The sequence below is a fragment of the Amblyraja radiata genome, chromosome 18 (genome assembly GCF_010909765.2).
Source record: "Amblyraja radiata isolate CabotCenter1 chromosome 18, sAmbRad1.1.pri, whole genome shotgun sequence".
Taxonomy (NCBI): Eukaryota; Metazoa; Chordata; class Chondrichthyes; order Rajiformes; family Rajidae; genus Amblyraja; species Amblyraja radiata.
Window position 1 is genome coordinate 30,668,364 of NC_045973.1, and position 23,800 is coordinate 30,692,163.

A 23,800-nucleotide genomic window follows, 5' to 3' on the forward strand; every position below is an offset into this window, starting at 1 on the left:
ACCACTCACACTCATACACACACTTACTCACACACACTCACACTCACACATACACACTCTCACACACACACACTCATACACTCTCACACTCATACACACTCTCACACACATACACACTCTCACACACTCATACACACATACACACTCACACACACTCTCACTCTCGCACACTCACACCCTCTCTCACACACTCACTCACACTCTCTCACACACTCTCTCTCTCACACTCTCTCTCTCACACTATCTCTCTCTCTCTCTCTCTCTCTCTCTCTCTCTCTCTCTCTCTCTCTCTCTCTCTCTCTCTCTCTCTCTCCCCTCAGATATTTTCTCTTCTTTTCCACATGACATTCTAACTTATCCCTCTGAAAATCACTCAACGCTTGGCAGTAGCTGGGTATCTCGATCTGCCAGAGAATCCTTGGCCAGCTCTTCTGTAAAGGAACAACTTGAAGAATGTTACAGTGCGGGCTCTCTCTCTCTCTCTCTCTCTCTCTCACACACACACACACACACACACACACACACCGTGCCAGCTGCACACTCGCTCACGGTGACACCGAACAGTGGGAGAGGGAAAGAACAAGGGAATGGGACAGTCAACATCAGACATGATGTTACGCTGCTAGAGACTCTCGTTGTGGTTCCTGCACTGTGCACGGCAATGTAATTCAGGGTTAGCTCTCAGGCTGGTGCAGTGGTAGAGTTGCTGCCTTACAGCGCCAGAGACCCAGGTTCGATCCTGACTATGGGTGCTGTCTGTACGTAGTTTGTACGTTTTTTGTTATTACCACGTGGGTTTTCTCTGGGTGCTCTGGTTTCCTCCCACACTCCAAAGACTTAGGATTTTGTAGGTGATTTGAGTTTGGTAAAATTATAAATTGTCCGTAGTGTGTAGGATAGTGTTAGTGTATGGGGTGATCACTAACTGATACACCAACACTTGCCAATGAACCTGCACACCTGTACGTTTTTGGAGTGCGAGAGAGAGCAGGAGCACCCGGAGAAAACCCACGCGGTCACAGGGAGAACATACAATCTCTGCACGGACAGTACCTGTAGTCAGCATCGAATGCTGTAAGGCAGCAACTTTATCACCAGACTGTGCCACCCTGATGCCACCTTAATAGCATCATTCCTACAACAGTGTGACCAAACTGAGAACAATACCCCAAATGTGGCCTCTACTCACTCTCTTGTCCTCCGCGTTGCTATGGACATGATTACCATGTTACCCCTAGATGACAACGTCCTGTTCCAGGGCAACAAAGAGTCGACTGTAACACAATTATCAGACTCTGGACTGAGGCCGTGTTGTGTTTCTTTTGTGCATCAGCGTTTTGTTCTGGAAACTTTGCATATATACAGGCCGGGACATTGAACGAGCTGCCAGAGGAAGCAGTACTGGTGGCTACAATTACAATGTTTAAATAAAGCTGAGTTTAGTTTAGTTTATTGTCACGTGTACCAAGGTACAGTGAAAAGCTTTTGTTGCGTGCTAACCAGTCAGCGGAAAGACTATACGGGGAGTCTAGAACCAGGAGTCACAGTTCAAGAATAAGGGGTAGACCATTTCGGACTGAGATGAGGAAAATCTTTTTCACCCAGAGAGTTGTGAATCTATGGAATTCTCTGCCACAGAAGGCAGTGGAGGCCAATTTACCGGATGCTTTCAAGAGAGAGTTAGATAGAGCTCTTGGAGCTAATGGAATCAAGGGATACGGGGAGAAAGCAGGAACAGGGTACTGAGTTTGGATGCTCAGCCATGATCATATTGAATGGACGGTGTGAGCTTGAAGGTCCGAATGACCTACTCCTGCACCAATAGACAATAGGTGCAGGAGTAGGCCATTTGGCCCCTCGAGCCAGCACCATCATTCAATGTGATCATGGCTGATCATCCCCAATTTTCTATGTTTCTATGTAGACATGATTACAATCGAGTCATCCACAGTGTACAGATACATGATAAAGGGAATAATAATAATAATAATAATAATATTGTGTACAAGATATAGTCCAGTAAAGTTCAATCAAAGATAGTCCAAGGGTCAACAATTAACTATTTAGTTTATTAACTACTATTGTAGTTAATAAAATAAACTTCATAGAGTTAATAAACTGAACTAAACTGTCATATAATTAATAAACAAAACTAAACTAAACTATCATAGATTGAATCAACTGCACGAAGCTGAAGTGCCTCTCTCTGCTCCCAGGAGGTTGGGACTCACCGTTCAGCCAGCGTGAATCGTGCTGCTCGGTCCGTATAGAGTGTCGCCGCCCCAGGCTGCGGAAGATGGTGAAGTCCCGGCCCATCAGGTCAGTGGCAACGCCGGAGTACAGCTCCTCACCTAGACAAACCGCACGGGAGGCAACGTTTAATGGATGCCCTCGTCCTCAATCAACTCCTTCTATGATGCCCGCGGCAACTCGTACGCCCATGAACGACGAAGACTGCAAAAGGTGGTGAACACTGCTCAGTCCATCACGGGTACTGACCTCCCCACCATCGCAGGGATCTACGGGAGTTGTTGCCTCAAAAAGGCAGTCAGCATCGTCAGACACCCACACCACCCTGACACGCTCTGAGTTCACTCCTGCCGTTGGGAAGAAGGCACCTGAAAACTGTAACGTCCAGGTTCAGGAGCAACTTCTTCCCAACAACCATCAGGTTATTTGTGTTCATACATTCTAGGAGCAGAATTAGTCCATTCAGCCCATCAAGTCTACTCCGCCATTCAATCATGGCTGATCTACCTTTCCCTCTCAACCTAACTACAAATAAGCTCTGAACTACATAGATTTGGGCGGATTACATTTCGACTTGGCACTATTATTGTCTATTTGTCTGATTCTGGTTTTCCTATAGACTGAACTTTTTCTTTCTGTAGTTTATTATGGGTTTTATCGTGCTTTGTCGTGCTGCTGCATGCAAGAATTTCATTGTTCCGTTTCGGGACGTATATCAATAAAACATCACATGCTCGGCCAAGGAATGCTCGCTCACTTGCTCCCCCAGCGGCCATTCCCCAAGGACCACTCCCTTCTGTGTGCTTAAGCAAAGCAAGAATTTCATTGTCCTATACAGGGACACATGACAATAAACTCACTTGAACTTGAACTTCTGCCAACCCACCCACACACTTGAATGCCCCAAGGGTCCCCACCATGGGATGGGCTCGCCAGTAGTTAAGTTTAGTTTTTAGTTTGGAAATACAATGTTGAAACAGGCCCTTCAGCCCACCGAGCCCGCACCGACCAGCGATCACCCTATGTAGTAGCTCCATCATACACCACTAGGGACAATTATCAAGATAGTTGGCAATTTGGGTTAGCCTGAAGGTGGATCCCGACCTCAAACATCACCTATCCATTCCTTTCAAAAACAGTGCATAGACTATAGCAGTATATGCCCTCTACACTGTAAAATCTCAACAGAACTCAATGGTTTATTTATGATCACGTGTACCAAGCAATGTACAGTGAAATACTTTTTCTTGCTTACAGCTCAGCAAGATTATCGTCATACATAAGCACAACCCCCCTGGTTAGTACAGAATGTACAGAACAGCCCACTGAGTCCATATGGAAGAGCGGCCATTTTTACACCATTTTACTGTCCCAGCTGCAGAAGGCCACAAAGGCCCAGTGCAGCCATCACCTCCATTGTGGTTCCATTATGGATTGAAATAAAGTAACAGATCAAAGGGAAAAGCCTTATAATGTTGCTTAAAGAGAGCCAGTATGTCTGTAGATTGCGGATAGTGCAGAATTCCGCAAAGCAGGGTCCAAGGCATTCATGAGGAAATGGAAAAGTGAAAAATGAGAATCATCTCGCTGGAAACATGTAAAGAGACTGTAACGGTTCCAAAGACATGCATGAAGGAAAAGACTAAGAAAGGTTAATGAGAATTCCTTACAGACTGAACCAGGAGGAATGACATTGGGGAATAAGGAAACAGTTGAGAAACTAAAAAAATATTTTGTGTCTGTCTTAACTGACGTCACAAAAATATTCCCGGAAATGGTGGAGAATCACAGAGGGGGGAAGATCATGAAGAGTTGAAAGAAATCAGATTCACAGATTTTGTTATTATTATTAGACGCACCAGGGTGCAATGAAATTCCTAGTTCGCATAAAGCTCACTAAATAAACAGTATTCATACAGTAATGATAAGTGCAGGTCCACCCAGCCGATATTCCGGCAGCATTGATTCCAGAGTCTTGCTGGATTGTCCATTTTGTCGGACCGACAGAGGTCATGGACTCCGAGAGGAGCCCGAACGGTGCTGGGACGGTCCGCCTAGGCTTCCTGGGGGCCGATATACCAGCCCGCCTCGGAAGTCGGCTATGGGAACGGATCTTCGGCATATTCGACCCGCTGATCGGCCGCGGAGGTCACGATGAGGTCGAGGTCGACCGCCCCAGCACCACATATTTGAGGGGGCTTCCAGGGGCAATTTTGAACGCACTCTCCTAATTTTGTCCAGATCAAAGGAGGTGCCCAACCGGCAGTTGCCGGAAATCGGTGATCAACTCTCCCGCTGTTCCACTGTAGCGCCCAGGTTCCAATATTCAATTCCATGTACTGGAGTAGCAACAGTGTATTGGGATGGCACGGTGGCGCAGCTGTAGAGTTGCTGCTTCACAGCGACAGAGAGACCTGGGTTCGATCCTGACTATGGGTGCTGTCTGCACAGAGTTTTTACATTCTCCCCGTGACCTGCGTGGGTTTTCTCTGGCTGCTCTCGTTTTCCTCCCACACTACAAAGACGTACAGGTTTGTAGGTTATTTAGCTTTCGTAAAAATTGTAAATTGTCCCTAGTGTGCAGGCCAGTGCTGGTGTACGGGGATTCATGGTCGGCGCGGACTCGATGGGCTGAAGGGCCTGTTCCCATGATGTATTTGTAAACTATACACCAGACTCACCGAGGCACAAACATCTACAGCTCTCCCTTGGATCAGTGTAACCCACCTAATTCCCCCCCATCCCATCCCAAAATTTCAACCAACCTCTCCCAAAATTGACTCCCACTTCTCCCATCCAGCCTTCCCTTCCCCATGGACCGTCGAGTTACTAATCGTGGAATGCAAGGATTTCCAGTTTCCCCCAACTCGTCAGCTGCTCCTAGACCTGATGTGGTCCTCACATCCCCAGCCCCAACACTTAGAGCCTTGAGCCCTGAACCTCAGTTCCATTGGTGCTTTATTGTCACATGTACCTAGGTCCAGTGATATCTATTTTTGCAGTAGCAATCTTACTATATGTTGGACATAATCATACTTGAGTACAAGTGTATAAGACAGTAGATCGCACTGAGGCAGTACAAAAGAGTCCCCACGTTTCCTGCACCATTTTGTACCTTTCACCTTCAGAGCTGTTAACAAAGTTACAGTCTTAACTTGGCCATAAAGGCCCATTGCCCTGGGTCGGAGTTGCGGGGGTCGGAACCGACACAGGCCCCATTCGATCCACGTGTTCAGCCCCAGGCTGCTGCGGGGCCTCCAGCGGCCCACTCCACCGCTGCCTCAATCCAAACACACTGCACACCGATGTTAGTCTAGCCCATCTCCAAACACTCACCTATCAAAATGGAGGTAGACAGGTGCTTGGCATCGTACGGGCTCCTTCCTTTTCCATCTTCAACTTGGTTGAAGTCAATCCTGAACTGGTGCTCCTGCAACAAGGGAGGTGGCAGAACATTAACACAATGCAGTGCAGGACAGAGTCAAAGGGCCTTCCAGACAATTCTCTGCGAGGAGATGGTGCAGAGGAGATTCGCATGGATGTTGCCTGGATTGAATGACTTTGGCTATGGGGAGGGATTGAAAGGCTGGATAGGTTAGGCTTGTTTTCCCCTGAGCAAAAAGGCATGTGGGTGGCCTGATAGAAATATATTACACTCTGAGGGGAAAGGTGAGAGCAACAGACTCTAAAGGGGATCTCAAGGAAAGATTATTTTTTCCACATAGAGTGCAGTTGGTATCTGGAATGAGCTGCCAAAGGAGTTGGTGGAGGCATTTAGGAGGTAGTTAGGCAGACAGGTTGAGGCATTTAGGAGGTAGTTAGGCAGAAACTTTTCGGTCAGGTCTCTTCTTCAGACACGTCATGGAAGAGTCTGGGTAAGGGACCCGACCCGAAACGTCACCCATCCTTTTTCTCCAGAGATGCTGCCTGAATGGCTGAGTTACTCCAGCACTTTGTGTCTATCTTAGAGTCATAGTCATAAAGTCTTACAGCGTGGAAACAGGCCTTTCACCCCAACTTGCCCACACTAGCCAACCACCCATCTACACTAGTCCACATTTGGTCCATACCCCTCTAAACCAGTCCTATCCATGTACCTGTCTAAATGTTTCTGAAACATTGCGATACTACCTACCTCAACTACCTCCTCAGGCAGCTTGTTCCATACACCCACTACCCTTTGTGTAAAAAAGCTGCCCGTCAGATTGCTATAAAATATTTCCCCCTTCACCTTCAACCCATGCCCTAATGTCCTTCTAAACATCGAAACCAAATCAATTTGAAATAGTTTCCCTTCATTTATCCTGCAAAGTATGAAGAAGGGTCTCGACCCGAAACGTCACCTATTCCTTCGCTCCATAGTGCCGCACCCGCTGAGTTTCTCCAGCATTTTTGTCTACCTCCCGAAGTATTACCAGTCACCGGCACACATGGGGCAATTGACAATGACTAATGAAATGACCAATCCAGAGGACACCCACGTGGTCACAGGGACAATGTGCAAACTCCAAGCAGACCGGTCAGGATTGAACCCGTGTCTCCGGTGCCTTGAGGCACTGCCACTACCAGCTGTACCACTCTGCTACCTAAAAGTGAACTACGATACGGACTAATAGAAACAAGGAACTGCAGATGCTGGGTTACTAAAAAAAGACACACAGTGCTGGAGTAACTCGGCAGGTCTGGCAGCACCCCTGGACATCCACGTCAGCTTCCCATTGTTCTCTCGGAGGAATGGGTCGAAGGAAATACCTGGAGAGGAAAAAAAAACAGCCTTTCTTGTTCATTCGAGATAACAGTCCCAAAAATCAACAGAAAGAAGAACTCACATCGAACCTGTTGCCGACCTCTACGTAGGCACAGACTGGGTGAAACGCCCCGGTACCACACGTGTACAGGTGGGTCCTGTTGAATTGGTGCAGCACTTTGATGAAGTTGGCACATTCTGCCTACAACAGAAGAAAAATAGACATCAGCAATGTGTAGGAAGGAACCTCAGATGCTGGATTACACCCGAAGATAGACACAAAATGTCGGAGTAACTCATGGGGTCAGGCAGCATCTCTGGGGAGAAAATAAATAAGTGAAGTTTCGGGCCGAGACCCTTCGCTTGACTGCGCAGGAGGGGAGGGAAACTAGAGGTTTGAAAAGTTACAGAACAAAATAAAGAGCTGGCACCGATGACCAAAGAAGGGTGGAGCCCACAATGGTCCATTGTTGGCTGTGGAAGAGGTGATAGATGGGATACATGGATGCGAACAGTGGAACTGGCAGGACCATCGGGTAGGGGAGGGGTGAAGAGAGAGGTTTTTGAAATGAGAGAAATCAACATTCATACCGCTGGGTTGTAAGGTGACATAGTAACACAGGCACCAGTGAACGGCTAACAATTAGCAGCAGTCATGGGTTATATGGTCCATCGAGCCTGTTCCATCACTGTGCCACAATGACACAGTGGTAGAGTTGCTGCCTTACACCGCCAGAGACCCAGGTCTAATCCTGTCCCACCTCTCTTCGCATCTCTATAGATGTCAGCAGCGCGTCAGTTTTTTCAACTTTTTTTTATTTTTTAGTATGTTTTAAAGTGTGTATTTAATGTTCCTTCGTGTGTTTTGTGTGGGGGGTGGTGTGGGGGGGTAAGGTGGAAACCGCTTCGGTCGCCTCCTCCATGGAGGGGCGACTTTTTCCAGGTCGCCTCCCCCGTGGCCTAACATCAAGGATCGGCGCGGCCTTTCCCGGAGACGCGCCCGGGGCTTCAGCGGCGGGCGCAGCGTGGACTCTCGGCGTGGAGCGGGTGAGCCCTCGCTGGGGCTCGCTGGAGGGGAGCGCTCCGTTTCGCTGGCCCGCGGCAGCCGGCAGCCTGAAGCCGCAGCCTGAAGGGATCCCGGGCTGGCGCGGCGTCTACAGCCCGGGATCCCTCGTGGGGGACCCGGGGGAAGAAGAAGCCACCACTGCCGGCCCGCGGCCAACTTCTACCGCGGGGCCGGCATGGACTTACCATCACCCCTGGAGGGGAGCTTCGACCGCCGGCCCTGCAGTCTACGGTGCTTCTGGCTGCGGCGGAGACTTTAAATCTCGACCGCCGGCCTGCGGCCTACAACAATCTAAAGCCGCGGTCTCCGGTGAGGAAGAGCCGATCCTGGACTGACTCTGGACTCTGGTCCTGTCCACGGGGGGGAAATGGAGGAGGACTGACCAAATTTTGTGCCTTCCACCACAGTGATGTATGCTGTGGTGGATGGTTGTGTTATATTTTGTGTGTTCTTTATTATTGTATCGCTGCTGACAACCCAAAATTCCACCAGCCTGGCTGTGTGGTCATTAAAATACAATACAATACAAAAATATAGTGGCTGTAGACAAAAGGAAATGCAGATGCTGGTTTACAAAAAAATGACACACAGTGCCGGAGTAAGGGCCAGGGAGCATCTCTGGAGAACATGGATAGGTGATGAGGGATGCTTCTGGTTGGAACCCTTCTTCAGACTCAAAACCTGTCTTCACCTAAATCTACACTTTGTTCTGCCCCTCCACACTTTTGGTTTAGTTTCAATAGACAATAGACAATAGGTGCAGGAGAAGGCCATTCGGCCCTTCGAGCAAGCACCGCCATTCACTGTGATCATGGCTGATCATCCACAATCAGTACCCCGTTCCTGCCTTCACCCCATATCCCTTAGAGGTATAGCGCGAAAACAGACCCTTCAGACCACCAAGTCCGCACTGACCAGCGATCCCCATAAATTAACACTACCCTACACTAGGATAGGATTAGGACATTTTTTACGTTTATATCAAGCCAGTTAACCTACAAACCTGTACGTCTTTGGAGTGTGGGAGGAAACCAAAAATGTCGGAGAAAATCCACGCAGGTCACAGAGAGAACATACAACCTCCGTACAGACAGCACCCGTAGTCAGAATCGAACCCAGGTCTCTGGCTCCAGAACTGACCACATCACCACTTACAATCAGCATTAACGCAATATTCTGACATATTTTGTTTTCCTTCAGGTGAAAATGGAAGGGAGAAAAGAATAGATTCTTCTGGAGTTTATTTAAAAGCATCCAGCAAGCATCTTTGGTTGACCAAACACAAGAGACACAATTCAACATATAAACTACAAAGACACAAAGGTCACAAGATGCTGGAGTAACTCAGCGGAACAGGCAGCATCTCTGGAGAGAAGTAGTGGGTGACGTTTCGGGTCGGGACCCTTCTTCAGACTCAACCTCTCACACGGGGCACCGTCCTGTTTGGTATGGCTGCCCAGCCTGCAGCTGTCCGATTTTTCTCTCTTTTTTTAAATTTTTAGTTAGTTGAGTTTTTTGTTCTGGAGTTCTAGCCTTTTTTATGTGGGGGGTGGGGGGGGGGGGGGGGAACTGCTTTCTAGGGTTCCCTACCTAGTCGGAGAGATGGCTTTTCTCCGGGTTGCACCGTCGACCCATCCTCGTGGCCTACCAGCGGGCCTGGAGCGGCGTTTCCTGTCGGGGACCGCCCAGAACCTCGGCTTCGGCAGCGGCACAGCGCTGGAGCGCTATTGCGGATCGGGCAATGCCTTGCCCGGGTCGCCGCGCTGGAACTCCGGTGAGCTGAGAACGCCGATAAAAAACATCGCGGAGCTGCGGGTCTGTGGAGCGGCCGGCGCTGAACTTTAACATCGGGAGCCTGGGATCTCTCGGCGAGATCGCCAGTTGTGGAGCTCCATCCGGCGCGGCCTTGTTGGCTTCGGAAGCCACGGCCTCCAGTACACAGGCGGCCGTTCCAGGTGTCCCATGCCGCTGTGAGGATTCCCCCGACGCCGGAGCACCATCACCCGGCGAGAACAGCCTGGAACATCGGGCCTCCGTAGAGGCAACTGTGGAGGCCTCAATAGGCCCGACTATGGGTGGACATGGGATGGGGACTGGACTTTGTGCCTTCCCTCATAATGGGAACCATTGTGGGGGGATGTTTTTATGTTTACATTTCTTTATTACTGTTATGTCTGTATTCTTTCTTAATGTGCTGCATGGCAAGAAGCATTTCACTACACTGATCAATAAAAATAACCTTTGAAACGTCACCCATTCTTTCTCTCCAGAGATGCTGCCTGTCCCGCTGAGTTACTCCAGCTTTTTGTGTCTATCTTCAGTTTAAACCAGCATCTGCAGTTCCTTCTTGCACCAGACACAAAGGACGGCAGACATACAAGACAAAAGTTCACAAAGTGCTGGAAGAAAGTAGAAACAAAGAACAAAACAAGATGTTGGTTGATACCAAAGATATACTCAGAGTAACTCAGCAGGTTAGGCAGCATCTCTGGAGAAAATGGATGGGTGACGTTTTGGGTCGGGTGATTTTGATGGACAGGTTGTTGGACAAAGGCCAAAGATGAAAAGACAAAAGATCGAGAGAGCATTTTATTGCCAACTGTATGGAAACAGAACAATGACATTCTTACTTGCAGCAGCACAACAGGTTGTAAACACATATTTAATAGATTAAATAATAAATAAACAATAAAAAGGTTCAATAATGTTAAAAAATAGAGTGCAAAAAAAAAAAATGGCTAGTGTAACCAAGGCAATTTGTAGTTTGGAGTATAATTGGCTCATAGTGTTTAATAGCCTGATGGCTATCTGTCTGAAGTAGAGAGAAGAGGTGTGAAATGTAAAGCCAGTGGAATGGATATGGGTGGAAGGGGGATGGAGAGGGGAGGGAAAGAAGAGGGGTCGATAGGAGACAAAATATGTAGGAAGGAACTGCAGATGCTGGTTTATACTGAAGACAGACACAAAATGCTGGAGTAACTCAGCGGGACAGGCAGCATCTCCGGTGAAAAAGAATAGGTATGTTTCGGACCAACCCAAAACATCACCTATTACTTTTCTCCCGAAAAGCTGCCTTATCTGCTGAGTTACTCCAGCATTTCTTGTCTATCTTTGGGATTATGGAAGAATGGGTATCCAGGTATCCAGCATTCAGGTGGGGCGCGGTGAAGAGAGGGGTGAGAGAACAGGGATGGGGGATGTTCATAAGATATAGGAGACGAATGAGTCCATTCAGCCCATCAAGTCTACTCCACCATCCAATCATGGCTGATCTATCTTTCCCTCTCAACCCCATTCTCCTGCCCGTAACCCCTGACACCCTTGCTGGTCAAGAATCCACCAATCACCACGTTAAAAATATCCATTGACTTGGTCCCCATGGCCATCTGAGGCAATTATTGTTTGTTGGTTAGTTACCAAAAAGTGGAGAATTCAATATTCATTTGGTTGTAAGCTACCCCAGCAGAATTGACTCTTGAAGCTTTTGGCCTGAAGCAGGCATACAAGTAGCAGCAGCAGCAGCAACCTTTCTCTACAGATGTATCTTTTATAATGACATGTGTACGAAACCGAGACCAGACTGAGCATGCATGAAGTAAAGTGTACACTCCCACGTGGAGATCTTTGATTCTTAGCAGCTGGACCGTGGCACAGATCTTGTGTAGAGCAGGATGTTTGTCACATTTCTGGATGCGGTACAAGGGCCTAGTCCTCTTGTGGATTTTTGTAGAGACAAGAGCTACTCTGGGCACGTTTAACCAGCAAGAGGCAATGCTTGACTGCACCAGAAATTGGCTTACGTTGCTCTATGCTGGATCATGCCCCCATAGGTACCTGCAACACTCTTGAAGGCAACGTGGCATCGGGTGAACGGTTAGTGTGTGGGGGTTCAGCACCAATAAATGTGGTTTCGTTTAAGTTTAGAGATCCACACAAATTTACAATTTTTTCCAAACCTATATTAACCTACAAACCTCTACGCCTTTGGAGTGTGGGAGCAAACCGGAGCAGCCGCGGAAAACCCACACGGTCACGGGGAGAACGTACAAACTCCGTACCAACTGCACTCGTAGTCAGGATTGAACCTGCGTCTCTGGCGCTGTGAGGCAGCAACTCCACCGCTGCGTCACTGTGCCGACCATAGGTCGAGAGGCAGTTAGAGCCATAGAGTCAGACACCACAGAAACAGGCCCTTCAGCCCAACACAGCCATGCCGACCAAGATACCCCATCTAACCTAGCCCTTCCTTGTTATTATTACTCTGGTAAACCTCCTCTGCAGCCCTTTCCAAAGCATCCACATCCTTCCTGTAATGGGTCAACACGCTGGGTGGCTCAGTGGTAGAGTTGCTGCCTCACAGCACCAGAGTCCGGGGTTCGATCCTGACTCTGGGTGTTGCTTTGTGGAGTTTGTTCGTTCTCCTCGTGACCGCATGGGATCCCTCCCACACCCCATAGGTTAATTGGCTTTGGTAAAATTGTAAATTGTCCCTGGTGTGTAGGATTGTGCTATTGTGTGTTGGCGTGGACTCGGTGGTACGAAGGGGCTGTTTCCCCGCTGTACTCAAAAGTTCTAACTTCTATGGACTCCAAATATTTCCTGTTCCATTCCCGTCTCCTCAGAAGGATTGAATTTTATGGCAGAGTAGTTAATGACGGCAAACATGTTTGCACATTGCAAGCTGTCGGGAGTAACACAATCCCCATATACAATACCGGATCGTGACATTAATTTGCCTCAGTCTACGGCTTCTATTACTAACAGTCTTCCTCTGACCTTAGGATGAGGGGCCAGGTCACAGATTTTATTTTTAAGATCATTCTTTAGTCTAGATTTTCAAACGGAGGGGCTGGGTAAATTTGAAGGTCAAGACTAACAATTATAAAAACAAATAGTTCGTATTCGCGTTCACAGTCAAGGTGATAGTTACAGGAGGCTGAGGGGTGATTTTTAGAAATGTTCAAAATGATGAGGGGAATGGTTTGGTTGAATGCACAGGCTTCTTCCCAGGATAGGGCAATCAAACATCAGAGACATAGGTTTAAGGTGAGAGGGCAAAGACTTTGTAGGAACCTGAGGGGCAATTTTCTCTCTCAGAGGGTGGTGGGTATATGGAACGAGCTGCCAGAGGAAGTAATTGAGGCAGGTACTATAACAGCATGTAAAAGAGTCTTGGAGAGGTAAAGGTTAGGAAAGAATAAGGGCCAACGTGAGCAAATGTTGGCCAAAGGGCCTGTTCCCATGCTGTATGACTGTGATTATAAATCTCTCTGAAGTGGGATAGAAAACCTTCAGAACCTCTGATTTTATGCTTACGGTCAGTGGCGGACTGGGTCTAAAAATATTGGTTGCCAGTAGACAAAGGGGGCCCACTTGATATAGGGGCCCACTTGTCATCAGGCTAGCTGACACCCTGGCCAGTCCGCCACTGCTTACGGTTATTATTGACACGCATGCCGAGGTACAGTGAACAGCCCTGCACATCTCTTTTAAACTTTGCTCCACTCACTTTAAAAGTTCTCAAGTCTTTGATACTTCCTCGCTGGAACAAAGGTTCTGACTCTCTACCATATCTACCACATCTATTGTATCTGATCTGTGTAATCTCAGCTCCACATTTCCATCTACCCATGCCGACCATTCACCCATTGTGTCTGCCTATACTTCTGCCTTGAAAATATTCTCTGTTTTCACCGCCAGAGTTCCAAAGATTCATAAGGCATTGGAAAATCACCTTATTTTGATTTTTAATGCACGATTGCCTATTTGAAATAGTAACAGCTCTAGATATTCTCCCAAGAGGCAAACATCCCCTCTGTATTCACTCTGTCAAGAATCCTCACGGTCTTATATATTTCCAACATATCTTTCCAAACGCCAGTGGGTATAAATCTAACCTATCCAACCGTGTGTCTCATAAAACAACTTGCTCATTCCAGGAATGGGGCGGGGAATTCTTTGAACTGCCTTCAAACACTTTAACATCTTTCCTTTAATAATCACTGTGTATTACTCCAGATATGAACATTCCAATGCCCTATCCAGCTGAAATAGAACTTTTCTACTTTTGAATTCCCTTCACAATTAACAATAACATTAGAGTCATAGACTCATACAGCATGGAACAAGCCCTTTGGCCCAACTTGCCCATGCTGACTGACCCTCAGACTATCTTTAATCAGACTTTACTGGACTTTATCTTGCTCTGAACATTATTGTTTATCCTGTATCAGTACACTGCTTGATTGTAATCATGTACAGTCTTTCCGCTGATTGAATAGCATGCAACCAAAAAGCTTTTGGCTGTACCTCGGTTCATGTGACAATAGTGAACTAAACTAACACAAAAACCTGCTACAAATGGGATAAATGCAGGATTAGTGCAAACGTGTAATCAATAGTCAGCTAAAGTGTCTAGTTCTGCACTGTATGGCTCTATGAATGACCCTGAGAGGATGAAGAACAGGGTGGAGGGCAGTATATCACAGTCCTGCTCAACCTTCATGCACTGGTAAACTCCAATGGCTTATGCTTGGCCATCATGCAAACTCCAATGGCTTATGCTTGGCCTTTAGAAGGATGAGGGGGTATCTTATAGAAACATATAAAATTATAAAAGGACTGACTGAACAAGCTAGATGCAGGAAAAATGTTCCCAATGTTGGGCGAGTCCAGAACCAGGGGCCACAGTCTTAGAATAAAGGGAGGTCATTTAAGACTGAGGCGAGAAAAAACTTTTTCACCCAGAGAGTTGTGAATTTATGGAATTCCCTGCCACAGAGGGCAGTGGAGACCAAGTCACAGGATGGATTTAAGAGAGAGTTAGATAGAGCTCTAGGGGCTGGTGGAGTCAAGGGATATGGGGAGAAGGCAGGCACGGGTTATTGATAGGGGACGATCAACCACGATCACAATGAATGGCGGTGCTGGCTCGAAGGGCCGAGTGGCCTCCTCCTGCACCTATTTTCTATGTTTCTATCATTGGCTTATGCTTGGCCATCATTTTCCTTCATCTTGCCCATTTCTTTTACTTTGCATCTTTATGTTCACAAACATCAAACATTGACATCCAAGCCAGTGCTGACACCATCTCACTATGAGACCCACACACACATCCCCGGTAAAACTCTCAATGGTCCCTTTAAACCAATCTCGCATTTATATAAAGATAAAGAGTTAGTACTCCCCAGGCAAATATAACTATTAAATAGTGTGTACTGTTCGGCAATGTCAATAAATTAAACACCACTCCACTCAGCACAGCAGAGCCAGGGATTAAAATGCCCATAAAAATGTTTTATATAACTCATCAGATTTCGCTTCAACTCAGTGGGTAGTTCACATTTCGGTGTCTCGATCACTTAATAGTCCAAAGTTTTATTTATCGTTGACTGAACTCTGCTAAAAACTATGACACATTATACCCATTGCATGCTGTGCAGGTTCTTTTGCTAATATTTATTGCCTGCTTTGTTCCTTGGAGCTTAGGAGAATGAGGGGTGATCTTATAGAGGTGTACAAAATCACGAGAGGAAGATATGGGGTGAATGCACAGTCTTTTGCCCAGAGTAGGGGGATCGAGAACCAGAGGACATAGGTTTAAGGTGAGGGGGGAACATTTTTAAATGAATCTGAGGGGTAACTTTTTTACACAAAGGGTGGTGGGTGTATGGAATGAGCTGCCAGAGGAGGGAGTTGAGGTAGGTACTATCACAACGTTTAAGAAACATTTGGACAGGTACATGAATAGGACAGGTTTAGAGAGATATGGGCCAAACGCAGGCAGCTGGGACTAGTGTAGATGGGGAATATTACAGTAGTTGCCGTGGGCAAGTTGGGCCGAAGGGTCTGTTTCCTCGCTGTATGACTCTATGACTCCATGTTCCTGAATAAAGAAGGCAGTCAAGATGCAACCACATTGGCAGCTTTGGAATCAGACTAGTTAAGGATGGTGGATTTAATTGACTGATTGACAGATACAGCATGGAAACAGGCCCTTCGGCCCATCACAACCACACTGAGCATCAATCACCTATTCACACTAGTTCTACTTTCGCATCCACTCCCTACAATAGGGACAATTTACAGAGGGAAATTAACCTACAAACCCGCACATCTTCGGGATGTGGGAGGAAACCGGAGCACCCGGAGGAAACCCACGAGATTGCCAGGAGAACGTGCAAACTCCACACATTTAGCACCCGAGGTCAGGATCGAACACAAGGTCTCTGGCAACGTGTGGCAGTGCGCCACTGCGCTCTCCTTAAGATAATTTGTTTCCTGGATGTTTTATGGAGACTTTATAATGAATCCACAAGTCTTCGGGATGTGGGAGGAAACCGGAGCGCCCGGAGGAAACCCATTTCCAAATATTATTTGTTCACCATGCAAGGCGACAAATCCAGCTTAGACAGTTGTTCATTAATGACACCCACAGAGAGCAGAAATGCATGGTATTATGGTAGAGCAGTCGATAGGAAAACTACAAAGTGCTGGAGGAACTCAGTGGGTCAGGAGGGAACGGGCAGACGATATTTTGGATCGGGGCCCTTATTTAGTGAAAGTGAATAGAGTGGATGTGGGGAGGATGTTTCCACTAGTGGAAGAGTCTAGGACCAGAGGCCATAGCCTCAGAATTAAAGGACGTACCTTTAGAAAGATGGGGAGGTGAATCTGTATTCTGAATTCTTCAGTCAGAGGGAGGTGAATCTGTGGAATTCATTGCAACAGACGGCTGTGGAGACCAGGCCAATGGATATTTTTAAGGCTGAGATCGATAGATTATTGATTAGTATGGGTGTCAGGGGTTATGGAGAGAAGGCATGAGAATGGTGTTGAGGGAAAGATAGATCAGCCATGATTGAATGGTGGAGTAGGTTTGATGGGGTGAAAGGCCTAATTCTGCTCCTATAACATGAACTTTAGACTGATGGAGTGGTGGGATGGGGTTGGGAGGGGAAAAGCTGGTTTTGGAATGCATTTGGATGTCCCATGGATGAGAATAGTGCTTTGGAGGGCATGTTCCTTCAATATTAAGGCCACCAGCCGATGGTCTAACACATATTTTTCTACCTTGGGCTTTTCGCTCTTTAACTGAGTACAAAGAAAGGTCAATTTAACTAAGTACAGAACTCTATGCTGTAATTAAACTGGGAAAATAATGGCTATGTGGGCTAATTGACAGCATAATGTATCCATAAGCTGTAAGCAGAATGCACTCTGCAATTGACCCAGCCTGACCTGTCAAAGACAATCGAACAAATCCATCTCTCAGTCCGTCTAAAAGAGTCTCTGTTCTGCCAACATCTGTTAGCCTGGACTTCAAAACAGTGGCTTTAAAACGTAACAATTAATCTTTAGACGTTACTTTAGACTTTAGAGATACATAGTGGAAACAGGACCGTTGGCCCACCGAGCCCGTGCTGACCAGCGATCACCCCGCACACTGGCACTTTCCTACACACTAGGGGCAATTTACAATTAAACCAAAGGCAATCAACCAACAAACCTGCACGTCTTTGGAGTGTGGGAGGAGACTGGAGCACCCGGATAAAACCCACGCGATCACAGGGAGAACGTACAAACTCCACACAGGCAGCGCCCATAGTCACGATTGAACCTGGGACTCTGGCTCTATGAGGCAGCAACTCTAGTGCTGCGCCACTGTGCCACCCCACAGTTACCTCTCCCTGTTTCTCAGAATAGTGGAAGTATTTCAGTTTAGTTTAGAGATACAGCATGGAAACAGTTCCTTTGGCCCACCCAGTCCACGTCAACCATTGATCACCCGCTCACCAGTTCTACGTTATCCCACTTTCTCAGTCACTCCCTGCACACCAGGGGCATTTTACAGAGGGCCATTTCACCTTTGGGATGTGGGGAGGAAACCGGACCACCCGGAGGAAACCCACGAGATCACAGGGAGAACATGCAAACTCCACACACACAACACCCGAGGTCAGGATCGAACTAGGGTCTCTGGCACTGTGAGGCTGCAGCTCTACCAGCTGTGCCACTGCTCCGACAATTTTCAATAATTAGTAGATGTTTAATGCAGTTCCTCAGTCAGTCTGTGATACAGTATGAAGGGGTGAAGGAGTCCTTTAAATCAGAACCAACAAGATCTAGTCACACAAAAAGACACGAATGGCTGGAGTAACTCAGCGGGTCAGACAGCATCTCTGGAGAACATGGAGCAAGCATCACTGGAGAATCTATCATGTCCCCAGAAAATATGCCTGACCTGCTGAGTTACTCAAGCACTTTGTGTCTTTTATAGTATCTGCAACTGGCATCTGCAGTTCCTTGTTTCGACATGTTTTACAGTAGTTTTGTTAGAGGGTTTGTAATCCAGCAACCTAAACTATTGGAGACTTAAGTTCACATCTCTTCACTGCAACTGCAGGGTTTACAGTTTGGAATGGAATGGAATGGAATAGAATGGAAACAGGCTCTTCAGCCCACATCGACCAACATGTCCCAGCTACACTAGTCCCACCGGCCTGCGTTTGGCCCATATCCCTCTAAACCTGTCCTATCCATGTACTTGTCTAATTGTTTCTTAAATGTTGCGATAGTACCGGCCTCAACTACTTCCTCCGGCAGCTCGTCCCATACACCTACCACGCTTTGTGTAAAAAATCTACCCCTCAGGTTCAATTAAAATCTTTTCCTTCACCTTAAACCCATGTCCTCTGGTTCTCAAGTTCCCTACTCTGGGCAAGAGACTCTGTGCGTCTACCCGGTCTATTCCTCCCATGATTTTATACAACTCTGTTCATCAAAGAAATCTGGAATTAAAACAACAAGCATCTACAACGGTGAATTTGAGATTACTGGGTTGCTGTAAAAGCCCATCTGGCTCAGGGAAGGAAATCTCAATTTTCACGTTCGAAAGCCTGGAATGAGATTTGAACCCAGAAGCACTGAGTCTGTAATAAGAGTGCAACTCACTAACCCGCAGCTGAGAGCATCTAAAGCATGCCACGTAGCTCAAATCCACACCATGTGGGAGCTAAAGGTAAAGAGGTCCTTGTCCTGGGGTCCCTGTCCCTGTCCTAGTCCCTGTCCCCAGAATGTACTGAAGTCCCTGGAACAATAAACCTGAAAAGTACAGCCATTTTCAGCAGTAAAAACAGAAAGGCAGCACAGCGGTAGAGTTGCTGCCTTTACAACGCCAGAGACCCGGGTTCGATCCTGACCACGGGTGCTGTCTGTACGGAGTTTGCACGTTCTCCCTGTGACCACGTGGGTTTTCTCTGGGTGCTCTGGTTTCCTCCCACACTACAAAGACATGCAGGCTTTCAGGTTAATTTCAGGTTAATTGGCCTCTGTAAATTGTAATAAGTAGGATAGCGTTAAGCCCCTGTCCCACGATGCGAGTTTACCCAAGAGCTCTCCCGAGTTTAAAAAAATCAAACTCGTGGTACTTCATCACGAGTATTTTTTTACTCTTGGAAATTTTTCACACTGTTGAAAAAACATCACGAGTTTCCGCGTTTTCCAAGTACCTGCCGTTAGCATTACGAGCCGCTACGAGACATCCACGAGCTCCGACGTACTCGCTACGTACATTCTGCGTACTTACCACGAGTTTGATTTTTTTTTAAACTTGGGAGAGCTCTTGGGTAAACTCACATCGTGGGACAGGGCCTTCAGTTTACGGGGTGATGCTGATCAGTGTGATGCTAGTCGGGGTGATGCTAGTCGGAGCGGACTCGGTGGGCCGGAGGGTCTGTTTCCATGCTGTAACTTTAACGTCGAAAGAAAGAGGTGCATCATGTCTGATATGATTGATTGAATGATTGATTGAGCGATACAGCATGGAAACAGGCCCTTCGGCCCTTCAAGAATATAGTTATCAGCATTTTAGAGATCAGTTTAGTTTAGTCTAGATATATAGCACCGAAATAGGTCTTTCGACCGACCGACTCCATACCAACCATCGATCACCCTTTCACACTAGTTCTATGTTATCCCACTTTTGCATCCAACCCCCAACATACAAGGGGCTAATTAACCAACAAAGCTGCCTGTCTTTCTGATTTGGCTCTGAGCCCAATTAATTAATTAATTTCATGTCGGCATAAGGAATGGGTGTGGTAATGGGCTATTCAGCCCCTCAAATGTATTCTATCCATCAAACTCCACACAGATGGCACCCGAGGTCAGGATCGAACCTTGGGTCTCTGGTACCGTGAGGCAGCGGCTCTACCAGCTGCGCCACTGTGCCGCCCTCTATTCCTCAGTGGCATTATGTAACACAACAATCAGGCAACACTTAACCACAATAACAGAGCATTACGATCAGTTATCTGATAACAAAACCACAGCCATCCTCTCTCACTGTAAGTAAATCTGATGAAAACCATTTGATCCAAGAGATTTGCGTGAGATAAAACGTTTTGTAACGGAGAGACAAGAACAAAAGATCTCTAATACACTCTCCACAATAAGCCATTAGAGGCTAGGGTCTCGTAAGTAGAGAACACCAAATGAATTCTAAAACTTTTCAATCTTTTCCACATCACGGCCCTGAATCTGCTGAATTGTGCAATTCAATAAAAGGAAATATTTAATGGGGTAGAAGAATTAAAAAGCCTGAGCAACGAGGTTAGTGCTGCAGCAGAAGTTAGCGAGACACTCAATTGACATCCAACTCCCTTGCCATGGAAGAACATGATCTGCTTTGTTTACAGTGGATTATTTTCCAGCGGTATGTTTGTGTTAAAAGCCTGAAATCAATACTGAACTGCTGGATATCCTGGCCTTTGCTCTCTGAAGACAAGAAAGCTCACGACTTCAAAGGCAGCAGGTGAAATGCCATAACAGTGAAGATGAATTCCTGGTACTTACGATCTTGCCCTAAGTGCTGGGTTTCAGCCCACGAATGTACCCGCTCTCCCAAATCACACTTTGATGCTAAGTGTGAGGAGAGAGCAGCGATGTAGCCTGGGGCTAGGTTACATTCAAAACGAGAAAATGACCCAGTCTCACACATCCAACCCCAGCCGCCTACCATGTCCGTCAATCCCTTCTCTCTTCGTGAAAGCTTCTTACTGATCCCTTTGTCTGTACGTGACATTCCGCTTGGTCTCGTTCAGAGAAGGCTGAAGACAGACCTGCATTTCTCCAGTGCTGTGTATGGACTCTGCAACCTCCCAAAGCGTACTGTAGCCAATTCAGGTCATTAGGTCATAAGTAATAGGAGCAGAATTAGGCCATTCGGCCCATCAAGTCTACTCTGCCGTTCAATCATCCTGATCTGTCTCTCCCTCCTAAACCCATTCTCCTGCCTTCTCCCTCGACACCCGTACTAATCAAGAATCTATCTATCTCTTCCTTAAAATTGAAGCGTGAACAGCTTTGTAACGCGGGAAATGGCGGACAGAAAGGTTCCACAAAAAGCACAGTACATTACTGAACTGTGTGTCAGTGATTGAGAAATATGTAACAGCTACAAGACAATCAAGCTGTCCACAGTGTACAGACACAGGATAAAGGGTACAACGTTTAGTGCAAGACAAAGTCCAGCAGTAAAGTCTGATTAAAGATAGATGCTCAGAGGGTAATGGGTATGTGGAAAAAGCTAACAGAGAGGGTAGTTGAGGCAGGTACTAGAACATCATTTAAAAGACATTGGACAGGTACACATGGATAGGAAAGGTTTGTAGCTAAAGGTTGACGAATGGGTTTACCTTGGATGGGGCGTCTTGGTCGGCATGGGCAAGTTGGGCTGATCCCCCAGTTGCCAAACACTTTAATTCCCCTTCCCACTCCCACACTGACCTTTCTGTCCTGGGCCTCCTCCAATATCAGAGTGAGGCCAAACGCAAATGAAGGAACAGCACCTCATATTTCACTTGGGTAGCTTACAACCCAGCTGTATGAATATTGATTGCTCTAACTTCAAGTTTTGCTGTATCTCTATCTTTAAACTAAACTGGTTGATTGGAAGTACAGTCACAGAACATACTGATACTGAAAAAACTAATATAGAAATCCAAATCTACCTTTCCTTATCCTTGTTTCTCAGAATATTGGAAATAGTTCTGTTCAGTTCAGTTTAGTATCGGGACACAGTTTGCAAACAGGCCCTTCAGCCCACTGAGTGCATGTCGACCATAGTTCACACTAGTCCTGTGTTACCCTACTTTCTCATCCACTCCCTACACACAAGAGACAATTTACAGAGGCCAAGTAACCTACAAAACCGCATATCTTTGGGATGTGGGAGGAAATAGGAGCACCCAGAGGAAACCCAGGCGCTCCAAGGGAGAACGTGTAAACTCCACACAGACAGCACCCAGGGTCAGGATTGAACCCGGGTCTCTGGCGCTGTGAGGCAACTACTCTAGCAGCTGCCCCACTGTTCCACAGCCCGAAAAATAATTTGTAGTCTGATGATTTTCAGTAATTAATAAATATTTAACACAGTTCCTTAGTCTGTGTGTGATGACACAGTTGCGGAGGGCACTGAAGTGAAGGAATCAACCTTTCTTAACTCGGTCTTGTCACACAAAAAGTAACAAGGTGCTGATGTAACTCAGCGAGTCAGGAAGCAACTATTGAGAACATCGATAGGTGACGATTCAGATTGGGAGGGACCCTTCTTCAGAAGTTACTCCAGCACTTTGTGGGGGGTTTTGTAACCCAGCATCTGTAGTTATATCCCTCTTGGGATCACACTGTCCCTGGCCAACAATTGGCCTATCGGAACCACCCTGCCTGATGCCTTCTGTTGCTGGCCCTGATTTGGCCTGGTCTTTACTAAAGATACACGCAGAGTGCTGGTGTAACTCAGCGTGTCAGGCAGCATCTCTGGAGAAAAGGAGTAGGTGACGTTTCAAGTCGGGACCCTTCAGACTCCTCTTCAGGTCTTTTCTTGCTTCCAGTTGCTCCCCCCTACAATCGATCCGAAGAAGGGTCCCGACCTGTTCTCTGGAGATGCTGCCTGACCCGTTGAGTTATTCCAGCACTTTGTGTCTATCTGCAGTTGCGTGTGTGGCCTCTGCCTTGTCACACAACATTTGTGACAGTCTCAAATAAAGGGAGTGTGCAGATTGGTCAAAGAACATTATATAAGATTAAATCTGATATTGCAGATAGTCATGGTGGAATGCTGAGGAGGCTGCAGAGAAGATTTACGAGGAAGTTACCAAGTCTCTAGAGCCTGAGTTATAGGGAGAGGTTGAGCAGGCTAGGACTTTATTCCTTGGAGTGCAAGAGGATGAGGGGTGATCTTATAGAGGTGTATTAAATCATGAGAGGAATAGATTTGGTAAACGCACAGTGTCTTTTGCCATGGGTAGGGGAATCGAGAACCAGAAGACATAGGTTTCAGGTGAGGGGGAAAGAATTAACAGGAACCTGAAGGGTAACTTTGTTACACAAAGGGTGGTGGGTGGGTGTGTGGAGAAAGCTTCCGGAGGAGGTAGTTGAGGCAGGTACTATCACAACATTTAAGAAACATTTAGACAGGTACATGGATAGGACAGGTGTGGAGGGATATGAGCCAAACGCAGGCAGGTGGGACTGGTGTCAATGGGACATGTTTGTCGGTCTGGGCAAGTTGGGATGAAGGACCTGTTTCCACGCTGTATGGCTCCATGATAGTACGACGATGAGAGTCACTGCGACAGGCTGTTAATTAGTTAATTAGTCAAAGCCAAGATGATGAGTTTGTGAAAATTCTTTGACCATGAATCAGAGGCCCAGCCCAGTTTAACCTTGGACAA

The 23,800-nt window shown here is 46.8% G+C and overlaps 1 protein-coding gene across 5 annotated transcripts in view; it reads right to left on the reverse strand.

Moving 5' to 3' along the window:
* LOC116983325 (semaphorin-3B-like) overlaps positions 1-23,800 on the reverse strand; it is a 261,802-nt gene that overhangs the window by 28,401 nt on the left and 209,601 nt on the right. For all 5 annotated transcript variants that reach the window (XM_033037035.1, XM_033037033.1, XM_033037036.1 and 2 more), the window contains exons 5-7: positions 7,080-7,199; positions 5,587-5,680; positions 2,232-2,351 (exon numbers count right to left, since the gene is read on the reverse strand). In XM_033037035.1, the coding sequence (XP_032892926.1) occupies positions 2,232-2,351; positions 5,587-5,680; positions 7,080-7,199 (334 nt within the window). The remainder of the gene's footprint in view (positions 1-2,231; positions 2,352-5,586; positions 5,681-7,079; positions 7,200-23,800) is intronic.